The 11,334-nt window shown below is 47.2% G+C and overlaps 1 protein-coding gene across 2 annotated transcripts; it reads right to left on the reverse strand.

The window, feature by feature from the left end:
• Positions 1-226: 226 nt before the first annotated feature.
• Positions 227-10,695, reverse strand: HNRNPU (heterogeneous nuclear ribonucleoprotein U). 2 transcript variants are annotated; one of them, XM_086693746.1, is made up of 14 exons: positions 9,823-10,695; positions 8,778-8,889; positions 8,619-8,692; positions 6,419-6,558; positions 5,733-5,832; positions 5,231-5,343; positions 4,627-4,890; positions 4,225-4,344; positions 3,673-3,801; positions 3,412-3,580; positions 2,911-3,165; positions 2,218-2,402; positions 1,777-1,848; positions 227-1,351 (listed from the first exon to the last, which is right to left on the reverse strand). In XM_086693746.1, the coding sequence occupies exons 1-14, from the start codon at positions 10,454-10,456 to the stop codon at positions 1,298-1,300; spliced, it is 2,421 nt and encodes an 806-aa protein (XP_086549872.1). In that variant the 5' UTR covers positions 10,457-10,695; the 3' UTR covers positions 227-1,297. The 2 variants fall into 2 exon arrangements, with proteins under 2 accessions (XP_086549872.1, XP_086549871.1); XM_086693745.1 differs by having other exon boundaries at positions 9,766-10,695.
• Positions 10,696-11,334: the final 639 nt, after the last annotated feature.

Here is an 11,334-nt window from a genome sequence, read left to right on the forward strand (position 1 = left end):
CCCTCGTTAAATGTTAAGTCGTCTGGGGGGGGAGGGGAAGGAAGGATTCGACTTTACTTCATAATTAAAACTCAATTGTCAGTACACATTTAAGTTTTTAAAACCTAAATGTTCGAAGTACGGAGTACAGAATAAGCTGTCCAGAAAGCACACACTTAAATTTCCTCCTCTTGGGAGTTTTATAAAGGGATTTTGAACCTTGATGGCGAGAATCCCAAAACGAGAGTAAAATGAATTCTTTTTATTGCAAACAAACGTCTAAATTAATTTCTCCACCCACTTTCTTTAGAAAGAAAAAGAAATCAGCAGGCTAAGGAGATACCCATTCAAGAACTGACATGATTAAAAATTAAGATATAAATGGGTGACTCACAATTTCATTAGCTTACAAAGATGGTGGAGTAAAGTACTACAAGCACACTAGTGATACAGTATTTTGTGGGAGAAGGGCATACAGACATAGCTAACTTCATATAGATCCCATTAGACAACTGGATTTACAACAAGTTTTTTTAATAAGAAATGGGCAAAGCCAGCTTTCTTTTCAGAATCAAAATGCAGAACAAATGGAAAAATTATGGTATTGAACCTTCACAAGTTTGAGCCTCCACAAATAATGCAACCAAAGTTTTACATTTTGAACAGCCCTTCTACGTACACTCCATCTTCTCTCTCTTGGTTCCAAGTTTTCTCTTCGTTCCCCATTAGGCCAATTCCGTTGTTATTTAAAAAAAGAAAAAGAAAAAGACTTCCCAGTTATGGTCAGGAACTACGATGGAAGCTTCCCCCTCCGCCGCTCGGCAAACTACAGAGAGGATGGAGTGTTCTAGGAGCAGTACAGAGTCTCAGGTGATTCATGAGGACTGCGCGGTCCTCCCATGAATCTGGTTGCTAACATTTCTATTATATTGTGACAATGACTCCCGACTGTTATCTCTGTGAGAAATGGGGGGAGTAAATTCTTAATAAAAGACACCAGGTACAAAGCAACATTTTACTTTTGTTGTGATAAAAAAAAAAAAAAGTCACATTTTACAGATAAAATGTAGAACCCTGAAATACTGACACATTCTCTTATCGTGCACAATGCTGAGGTTCTCTTACGATTCACTTTAAAACTGCAATTAAAAATGTACAAAAAAGAAAAGAAAAAAAATCAACCCACAAAGCTTCTAAAAAAGGAACCCGCAGGCACTTCCTCTTGTGGAATGTTTAAAAAGTTAGCCTACTAAAGAAAACAGTCGACTTCTTGTGAAGGTTTTGGAGAAATATGTATCAGTTCGTTTTATTTGGGTATTCAATAATATCCTTGGTGATAATGCTGACTCCATGGCTTCTGACCCCAGAATTGCTGTAAGAGAAAATTTTTTTTTTAAAGAAAAAACATCAATAAGCCACTCAAACTGCTTTTAGGAAATGACAATCTAATTCAGAGTAATTGCTGGAAACAAATTTACACCTGTCATACCTCTGATTTCTATCAAACCAGATTTAGTTAGTATTAATATCCCATTATTATCAATAAACACATTACAAAAGAAAACACATCATGACTTGGTTAGTTTATACAATTAAAGCTAACAATAAAAAGAACCGTACGTATTAAAAAATATTACTTTATTAAAACAGTAAGTTACAGCCATCTCCACCTATATTCAAACCTCGCCCTGTAACGATTATAAAAACGCTCCAATCCCTGCGCAAGGGTTTCAAGACTGACTCTTACGATGAACTTAAGGCACAATGAATGTATGTAGCACATAAGAAGTTACTTACACCCTGCTGCCACTGGTTGTAGCCCTGAGATTGGTTTTTGTAGCCACGATTGTTTCCTCGTCCTCTGAAGTTCTGGGGGGGGGGGGGGGGGGGGAGGCAGGGAGAAAAAAAAAAATCCTTGAAAACTCAAACTCCAGAGCACAGGTCTGTGCTGTACACAGGAGCCAGCAGCACAGGACAGGCCTCGCCTCTAGCAACTCAACCCTGGGCGCCCTGTGCTGTTTGCTCTCGGTGTTTAATTTATTCATTTAAGACATCCTTGGACGTGCTGCGGGTTCATGCACGTGAACACCAAACTTAGGTGGCCCTCGTTCTACCATCCCTGGTGTTCCTGCACCACCGCACTCAGACCTAATGGCCTCACTGAGGCTGTGACATGACTTTACAACTTTCCCAACTCCATTATCCAAATCATTGGGGCGGGGGGGGGGGGGGCATTACCTGGTTGTAGTTCCCTCTGTTGGGCATCCCGCCTCTGCTGTAGTTCCCTCTGTTCGAGTAACCGCCTCGGCTGGGGAACACGGGGCCGCGAGGGTACGGGTAGCCGATGCCGCCACTGCCGCCACCGCCACCGCCTCGCTGCGGCATGTTGCCCCTCCTGTTGTAACCACCACGATTCCCAGGAGCTGCAGACAAGACACGTTGGCTTTAGCAACCTTGCACTTCCTTTCCACAGGACCCTACTCTTGCGGACTGGTCCTCTACTGTAGAGAAAAGTAACTTCTAAAACCAACAGGGGCGCCTGTCTGGCTCGGTTGGGTAGTCATCTGACTCTTGATTTTGGCTCAGGCCCTGATCACAAGGTCTGTGGGATCGAGCCCTGCGTCAGGCTCTGTGCCGACAGCGCGGAGCCTCCTTAGGATTCTCTTCCCCACCCCCCCCCCCCCGCCCCTGCCACGATCACACACGCTCTCTCAAAATAACGTTTAAAGAAAAAGACACAATGTTTAACACCTAACAAGGCGTGCTTAGGATCACATCATGGCATTTGAAGCTAGTTACTAGGGCAGCAGAGTCCAGGGAGGTCAACTGTCCTGTGTTAAATTCAGCTGACCACCACCCAGCCCCCAAACTTAGAAGATGGTCATCGCTCGTTCCAACCTCCAACCAAGTGAAACTCAAAAGCAAACTCGCCTCCTCCTCTGAAACTCCCGCCGCGCATGTTGAACCCGCCACGTCCTCTGTGGCCGCCGCCTCTGTTGAACTGGTTCTTGCCACTCTTATTTTTATTGCTCTTCTTGGAGCCGGTGTTCTGTTTCTTTTCCGGCGGCAGCGCCTTTTTGCTCTCCTCCTTATACTGCTCCAGAAGTTTTTGGGCTTCCTCCTTCTGCAGCTCAACATAGGTGATTTCATCAAAGCACTCGGCCACCTCTGGCAGCGTGAAGTTTCCTACAAGGAATAGGGTCAGATTAGCCCCAGACCACAGTCCTAAAGCCTGCTTTCATCCTTTCAAACCACGCTTTGCCATCTGCTCGGTGTACGAGCGTTTCCCTGAAGAGAGAAATAAACCCCCCACACACACTCCCTTAACAAAGAGCGAAGGTAACTCAGGAACCGGCATCACCGGCAAACGTTCACGCGAGTTTGCAGGTACAGATCTCGGCAGCTTTAACGTTAATAGAATTAAATTCATACCTTTCATTTTGAGGACAGCGTGTTCTGGTAGGTCTTTCCCCTCTACTTCAGCTTTCTTCTGTGTTCTTTGCTTATAGTCTTCATCTTTTGGGCAAACTACGACAGCTTTTCGCTGGAAGCCTGCAAACAGGCACATTTTTCTCCTCTGGGCAGCAGCAGACACGTTGGTCTTTAAAACAAAGTTCATAAACCCAAATGTTAGCTCCACGCCAAACCCAATCATCAATTCCTTTTGTTAATAACCTCAAGGCTGCAGCTCACCTGATCCAGAATGAAATTTCGCTTCTTACGGGCAGCGATCTCAATAAACTTTCCAAGACACTGTGGAGCCCTCTGCAACAGCGTGTTCAGTTTTCCAGTATCAGCCATCTGTTTCTTAAAACCTGCCACCTGTTTTAAAAGTTCAACAGTTCCTTTGAACTTATGAATAAAGCTCAATTTTTTTTTAATATCAGCTTAGATCTACATGGAAACCAGACATTGCAAAGTTTAAATACTGCCTTTCCTTATCATCACTACAAAAAAGGTCATTTTATCATGTAAGCAAGATCCTCTGCTCTCCTAAGTTCAGCTACTAAATGTCGATAGTTCAAAGTTTCCTAGAAAAAATAAAGCGTCGCCCCTGGAAGGCACTTTACCTTCCAGACAGAAGTAGTTTACATCCTTCTATAGTTTAAGTAACCAACGGAACTTTGCCCAAGCTCCTATCTCTAAAACACCAACGCAAAATGGATAAAGACAACAGGCAAAAAAGTTTTAATGCCTTCTGGTCTTTTTAAAGTGCTGAGATCACACCCTCAGTATTTTTCTTACCATCATTTTATCCATTATGGTGTTTGTTCCGAGAATGTTGTATTTACCAGGATTTTCTGCCGCATGTTTAGTAACCCAGGTGGTTTTCCCAGCTCCAGGCAAGCCAATCATCATAACAACCTACCATGGAAAAAAAATGTTTCACTTAGTAGAGCCATCTAAAAATTCCTGAAGTTACTTTGTGAAGTGCACAAAAACCCAGTTTCAATTTGTAAATTTTCGTTGCCCTAAAACAAGGGAATTTTTGGAAAACTTAATATTCTACATCAAAAAACACAGCTACAGCTGATGCCAACAGCCGTGCCACAAAGCACATGAAACAGAACATTCATCCAGATCTTCTGAATGTCATTCTTGCCAAACAAAACTAACCTTCAAATGCTTTTAAAAAAATCCACTTACTTCACAATCTTTCTTCTCTTCAGGCCCCTTTGGTCCTCTAACTCGATCCTCTAAGGGGACATTCTGGATAAAAGTATAATCTTCTGGTATTGGAAAATATGGCTTTTCCTTCTGACCAAAATTAAATTCAACCGCACAGTTGTGGCAGAGAACATGCGGGAAGAGTGGCCTTCCAGCAAGAATTTCCTTACTGATTTTGAAGGCAATGCCAAGATCTTGCCCGTTCTTTGCATAGGAGAGTTCTACTTCATCGCTTTCAAAGTTCTGTTAAGTTGGGAAAAAAATTAAGATTTTAACCTGCTTCCTTTAAACTTGCTTTAAAAAACCCTCAAAATTCAAGTTGAGTGAAGCTTACCCTCTGGAAAACAGATTTAGGTTAAACGTTAGGAGCTTTAGAATAGTTATAAACAATGAGACACACACATCTAGAAGCAGAAACAATACTGCCTTCAGTACAATACACTAGATTTTTCAGGTCCAGTTCACGTTAAGTAGTTTTTAGTCAAAATGGGTTAGTAATGAAGGCCAATGTTGATAAACCTTTGTAAAAAAAAATCCCCAGCTAGTAACTGCTCACTTATATACAGAAACTTAGTTGACTTACAGCAAAACATGTTATCACATCATTTTCATCAAATTTCTCTCCATAATCTTCAGTCTCACAGTTGCAGGTTTTTATTCCTTTAAGAGAATACCCATAAGAGAATTCTTCTTCACCTAAGAAAATAATGAACTTTCGTGAAATCGATTGTTCAAAACAGTCCCATGACCCACATATTTTAACATTCAGGATAGAGAACAACAATATAAATGAGTACCTAACCTAACATTCTTCCACTCATGCTGTATCTAAAACATAGACAAGTAATGAGAGCTACAAGGCTTATATAACTATTTGAAAAACTGCAGACCACAGGATAATGCTTTTCCTAACCACTGGTCATAAAACAAGTAACCATCCTACTACACATGCTAATAGCATTCATCTCTAAAATACTAACAAAATAGATTAAAAACAAACAAGACAGAATTAGAATACTTCTAGTCTCACTACTGAAATCAGACCCTGAACACTCATGAGGACAGTACTCTAATGGAAACTTTACCAAGCAACATTCCACTTGTGGTTAGTGACCAGCCAATCCGAACTTCATGTATGTCAATATCTTTTGTATACAAATGCCTTACTGGGATCTTCTCTGTAACCTGAAAGTCAAATCATAAATGATTACAATGAAGATAAACCCTTGAACTCTAGCTTCATTTCATCTGGGCCATGGGCTAATTCTTCTCTGGCTACTAATACAAAGACACTCATTCTACCCTGTCATCTCCCCCCTCCCCCATAAGAACTTTACAAATTGACAGAACTTGTAACTTGGAATTGAAAAGGCTGAAGTTAAGTACTTGGTTGGATCACACTTAAAAGAACAGATAATGTTTAAAAATTACATATTCCTGACTCAAAACCCGATGAAAGTATACGCTCAACATGCTTTGCTCTGGGACAAAACGAGAAACCCAACAGTTATTTTTAAACCCTTGGTGGGCCTTTCAAGTGCCTGAGAAAAAAGGAGCACCCTAAAGAAAAACAGACTGGCTCAATAACAAATTCTGATTGTAACAAATATGGTTAACGGTTATAAAACAAAGGTCTTCCAAGCCCCTCTTCCAGTCCACAGAAACTTCCAAAGAAAGAAGCCCCACTGACACTGAATAGTGTCCAGCAACTGGAAATTCACTTGTTTAAAAAAAAAAAAACAAAAAACCAAAGTCACAAAACTACATTTACCTTCATCTCAAAACAGACTTTGCCTTTGGACACACCATAAGATGCCCTTCCTCCGGCCCAAAGAAAAGCAAAACTCTCCATAGTAAGGGAAGAAGCACTGAGGCGGTCTCTTGATATTTTAAAATGTAGATCACAATTATCTGTAATTATATCAAATACCATATTATTTCTTTTGACATCCAACGTGAATACAGCTGCTACGTAGGCAAAACCTGGTGATTACATTCTTGCGTATTTCCTAATGCTTCACGGACACTGCTTCTACAAACCATGCTGTTCTGACCTTCCGTTTAAGCCCCACCCCCACACCAAGTCACTCTCACCAAATTACCAACTAAAGCGTAAACAGCCTCCAAAACTAAAACAGCCAGGTTTAACGTGTATTTTAAGTATATAAAATAATCAAGACAATGGGACATGGATACATACCTGCTCTGCTCTTTACCTTGATTTAGAGGCAAGCAGTAGAGGATAGCAGGAAATCAAAGTGAAGTATGCCAGAACCAGGGAGAATTTACCCGTGCCACAATAAAACTGAAGGTAGGCCATGATATTTTAAAATACAGGAATATGAGCCGTTGATCCTGCACTTTGTAATTTTAAAACACCAGGGGCTCTAGATCCTAAATTCTTTCTAAAACTTGTGAAGGCAGCCTCAACCCTACAAAGTGCAAACCTGGTTGTCTAACACTGTTCATATTACAGCATTTTAAGGTCCCTTTTCCCCAGGCTTGCCGGTTAGTCAATAACAATGGGGGATTATCCACTTCCCGGATTACTCAAATCCAAAAGGTCTTTAACTTAGCTACCTTTGGGTCACTGGCTCATTTCGTATGCACCTTCTTGGGAGTTCCCCCCATGAGAGCTAAAGTTAAAAAACTGTTTTCTTCAACAGTTTTTATTGATGAAAGGAAATTAAACCTAGTTTGGAATTCTCCTTAAATAAGCTTTGCTCTCAAAAGATTCCTGATCGCTGATAGAATTTTTGGCTCAAACTGTGCTGCTTGTACCCAATGTAAGTAGCAAATTAAGGAGCTAATATTCCTCAGTAATGAATTAAAAGCCTACTCTGATAGTAGCGTTACTTCTTGAATCACTGCTTCACTGTCCTACCCATGCCCGCCCAGTTTGTATTTAAGCAACCGAACTGTATTTAGAACTTTCAAAGAAACTACTTTTCCGTGTGTGTTTTCTCTTTTCAAAGACTCCCTTAGCTCAACTACCTGTAAAGGACATTTAGTAAGAAATCCAGGGTCAATGTTGACATCCTCACAAACCTGATTAAAATTAAATTCGTATTGGAAAACACGGGAATCTACACTTTAACTGCCTGTATCTACAGGGCAGGTTCACACCTTATGGCTTACTTTTCAAGCATTTGTTTCTACCTTCTGTTCTTTCTATCCAAGTGAAAGAATTGTGCATTCTGATCGAATGTTAAACCAACAAAACGTTGTTGTTAAAAAATAAAGTCACACACGTGACAGCCAAGGCCCATCTAGAGGTCTGCAATCCTCCTCATACTCAATTGCAACCCAACTTGGGTAAAGGAGCAGTATTTACAGCGCTGCCATTGACACCATTCGCTGCTGAAGAAAGCTAGTAGCCCCGTGATAGCCCACTGCTGCTGCCCCAGGTCTTTGGAAGAAATCAACTTATGTTAAAGCAGCAGCTACTGAACTGGAATTGAGAACAAAAGAGCAGTTATTGAAAAAGTAATATTACAATCTTTTAGAATAGGGAATACACTTGCGTGCTAATGGGAAAAGCCATTCATTACATATTTCACTAGCCCAAAGAGCTCCCTTGCTAGAATTCTACCCCAAAAAGGGAAATTATCGTAGGAGCCTGCGAGGACAAGTTACAGATAGTCTTACAAGTTTCCATTAGCTAACTAAAATTAAAAAAACTGGCATTAATTTTACATTCCTACAAATGAAAACTTTCGAGTCATATAAAAAAATATAACCAAATTGCCGAAGCCTGGAAAATTATCAATACGACACAACCGATGCTGTACTAAACATTTAGCTACCGAAATCTGAATACAAGCCATCACCACCTTCCTTTTAACAGAAACGGTTTAGGCTAAGTTTTATGCGTTTACGTTCAGTGCACTGCGTTGTTTTCTAACACTCTCGGACCCAAACCGCCACACTGAGAAACTAGGGGAGTAGACGGGAGAAACCGCTTCACTTACAAGTATCAAGACAAACCACTGTGTCATCGAAGTGCTCATCTTCCTCTTCAACAGGTGGCTGGGGAGATTTGGCTCTGAAAGACAGAATTGTCTCCTGATTCAGCTTGTCCTACCCAAGACCGAACGGGTAACGAGTAGAACTAGATGGGCATCCTCTACCTGCTATACTTGTTCTCTTCAATGTACTCAAAATATCCACGGCCATGATCTTCTCGAGGTCTTTTCACACCTCTCTTTTTATCTCCGCCTTTCTGCTCTGTTTTGCCGTCTCCTATAACACACAACACCCCCGCGTAAGGGGCCAAGCCGCGACACGGCGGAAAAGAAAAACCCCCTTCCTGTTCAAAGACGCAAAAAGCTCGACTTTCCCGTTCTTTTCCGGGAAGGTTTTCAATCGACGAATCCAACGCGAACCCAAAAAACAATCAGCTCGGAACCGGGCTGCAGTTAGTGACGCAGTCCAAAACCATCGCTAATTTTGCCACTCTACGCGAAGATTCGAGAAAGCTCCTGCAGGCTAGCGCGGCACAGGCCCCGAGCCCACGTGTATCCCAAAGAGAGTTCAGGAAGGGGGGAGGGGCCGGGCCGGCCCGCGCGCCCTCCCCTCCCCTCCCCCACCCGGGCCCGCGTTCCCCGCGGCCGCATTGTACTGATCTTCCGCCCCGCTCTCCCCGCCCGGCCCCTCCCGCCGGAAGTGACGTCACGCCGAGACCCTGCGCTCCTTGCACAATACCGCGGCCCAGCGCCGCCAAAGCGCGCCCGCCCCGGGCCCTCGGGCCTCTCCCCTCCCCCCGAGACATGTGCCCGCACCGCGCGCACGCAGCGCGGCGGCGCCACCGCGGGCCGACGGGGCTCCCGCCCGCCGCTCCTCCCCCCGCCAGCGGCAGCTGCAGCTTCTCCCCCCCCCACCCCCCACCCCCGGCTCGCCAGCCACATAATGGAGGCGCCGCCGCCACCGTCGCACGCCCCGAGCCCGAGGCCTCGCGGCCGGGCGGGATTCCCCGCGCCCCCTCCCCCCCTCCCCGCTACCCCCGCGGCGGCCCCCGCCCGGGGCTCCCTCCCCCCGGCGGGGCTCCGGCAGGCCTGGGGCACGGTCCCCACCCCGCGCGGGCCTCCCGCCGCGCGCAACGTACAACGCAGCACTCACCCGCCGCCGGAGCCCCGGGGCGACCGCCGCCTCCGCCGCCTTCCGCCTTCTTCTTACCTCCCGCCTGCTGCTGGCCCTGCCTCGCCCCGGGCGGCGCCACCGTCACCGCGAACAGCGAGGTGGGGCCGCTGCTCTTCCCCGCGGCCTCCTTGGCGGCCCCGCGCTGCTGTGGGGGCTGTTGCTGCGGCGTCGCCGGCGGTTGAGGCTGCTGCTCCCCGTGCCCGTTCTCGTCGCCCGCGCCTTCCTCCTCGTCGCCGAGCTCATCTTCCCCTTCCTGGAAGCCCTGATCGTCGCCGTTCTCGTCTTCCGAGGCGGCCTCCTCCTCCTCCATCGGGCCCGAGTCGGCCGCCCCCGCGGCCCCGTTCTCCTCCCCTAGCTCCATCTGGTCGCCATCCAGCGCGGCGATCCCTTCCTCCTCCTCTTCCTCCTCCTCCTCCTCCTCGTCGCCGCCGGCCGCGGCCTCCTGCTCGAGGCCTGCTCCCGAGCGCCCGGCGGAATCCCCGCCCAGGTCTAGGCTGCCGTTCCCGGGCTCCATGGCGGGGCGGCCGCCGGCCTCCTCGTCGTCCAGCGCGGCCTGGAGTCGCTCCATGAGCTCGGCCTTGAGACCCTTGTCGGAAAGGCGCCGCTTCTTGAGCTCCTCTTTCAGCTCCGAGACCTTCAGCTTTTTTACATTAACAGGCGAGGAACTCATGGTGAGGGCCCCGATTCACCGCTAGGCGCTGGCTCAAACTCGGCTCCGCTCACTCGGCCACTGGTGGCGGCTGCTGCGGCTGCTCCTCGGCCCGGGCGGCGGCTGCGGCTGCGGCTGGAGGTGGGTTCGTGCTGCAGAGCGGACCCGCCTGGTGTCGAACGGCGCCAATTCCTTTCACCGAGTTCGCGAGGGAGACGCGGAGACTCGCCTGGCGCGAGCGAGCACGCAACGTCCTCTCGCAGGGGCGGCGCCGCGCACGTAATATAGGCGCCCCGCCCCCTGCGCCGCCGGGAGCGCCGCGCAGGAGGAGAGCCGGAGCGCGCCCGCGCCCCGCCCCGCCCCGCCCGTGCCTGCCTCCCCGCCCCCACGCCGAACCCGCCGAGAGCGCGGCGCAGGCCGCGCAGTGCGCTTCCAATTGGGGCCGAGCAAATGGAGGAAGAGGAAACCGCCTTTCGGTTAAACCGATCCTCTGCAGCCTCCGCTGGCTTTTCTAGTCCTCTGCCGGCGGTACTCGTCCCGCTCTTGGCCTTCCCAGCCCGGAGGCTGTGTGCGCGCACAGGCTCGCAGGCCTCGACCTGGCCTGTTCAGTCGAGCCCTCCACCTTTTCTTCCATCTTAGATCTGCCTTCGTATCTGTCTCCCCAGCTATTTGCTCGAAACTCCTTCAATCTCATTTCCGTGTCGGTTTGTACCACACGAATCGGCAGTTATCGGACGCGGGGGGCTTTCTTCCGCTTAGTGTTTGGTTTAATTTTTCCAAGCCCTGCCTGGCGCCCTGGGTTTTAAATTGAGGAAGGGCGAGGACAGAGCATCTCTATTGTCTCTTCCCCAAGCCCGGGTGCAGGGCTGGCTTCGGGAGCGGGAGCCTCCACTCCATGC

The sequence above is a fragment of the Puma concolor genome, chromosome E4 (genome assembly GCF_028749965.1).
Source record: "Puma concolor isolate L17-30 chromosome E4, mPumCon1.1.hap2, whole genome shotgun sequence".
Classification (NCBI taxonomy): domain Eukaryota; kingdom Metazoa; phylum Chordata; class Mammalia; order Carnivora; family Felidae; genus Puma; species Puma concolor.

Excerpts from the sequence above, each read along its gene's own strand:
- HNRNPU (XM_086693745.1), bottom strand. The coding sequence starts at position 10,456 with ATGAGTTCCTCGCCTGTTAATGTAAAAAAGCTGAAGGTCTCGGAGCTG. Across the intron at positions 6,559-8,618 it reads AGTGGTTTGTCTTGATACTT|ATAATTGTGATCTACATTTT; the intron begins GTAAGTGAAGCG and ends ATATAATTACAG. Across the intron at positions 2,403-2,910 it reads CGGGAGTTTCAGAGGAGGAG|CTCCTGGGAATCGTGGTGGT; the intron begins GCGAGTTTGCTT and ends TCTTGTCTGCAG.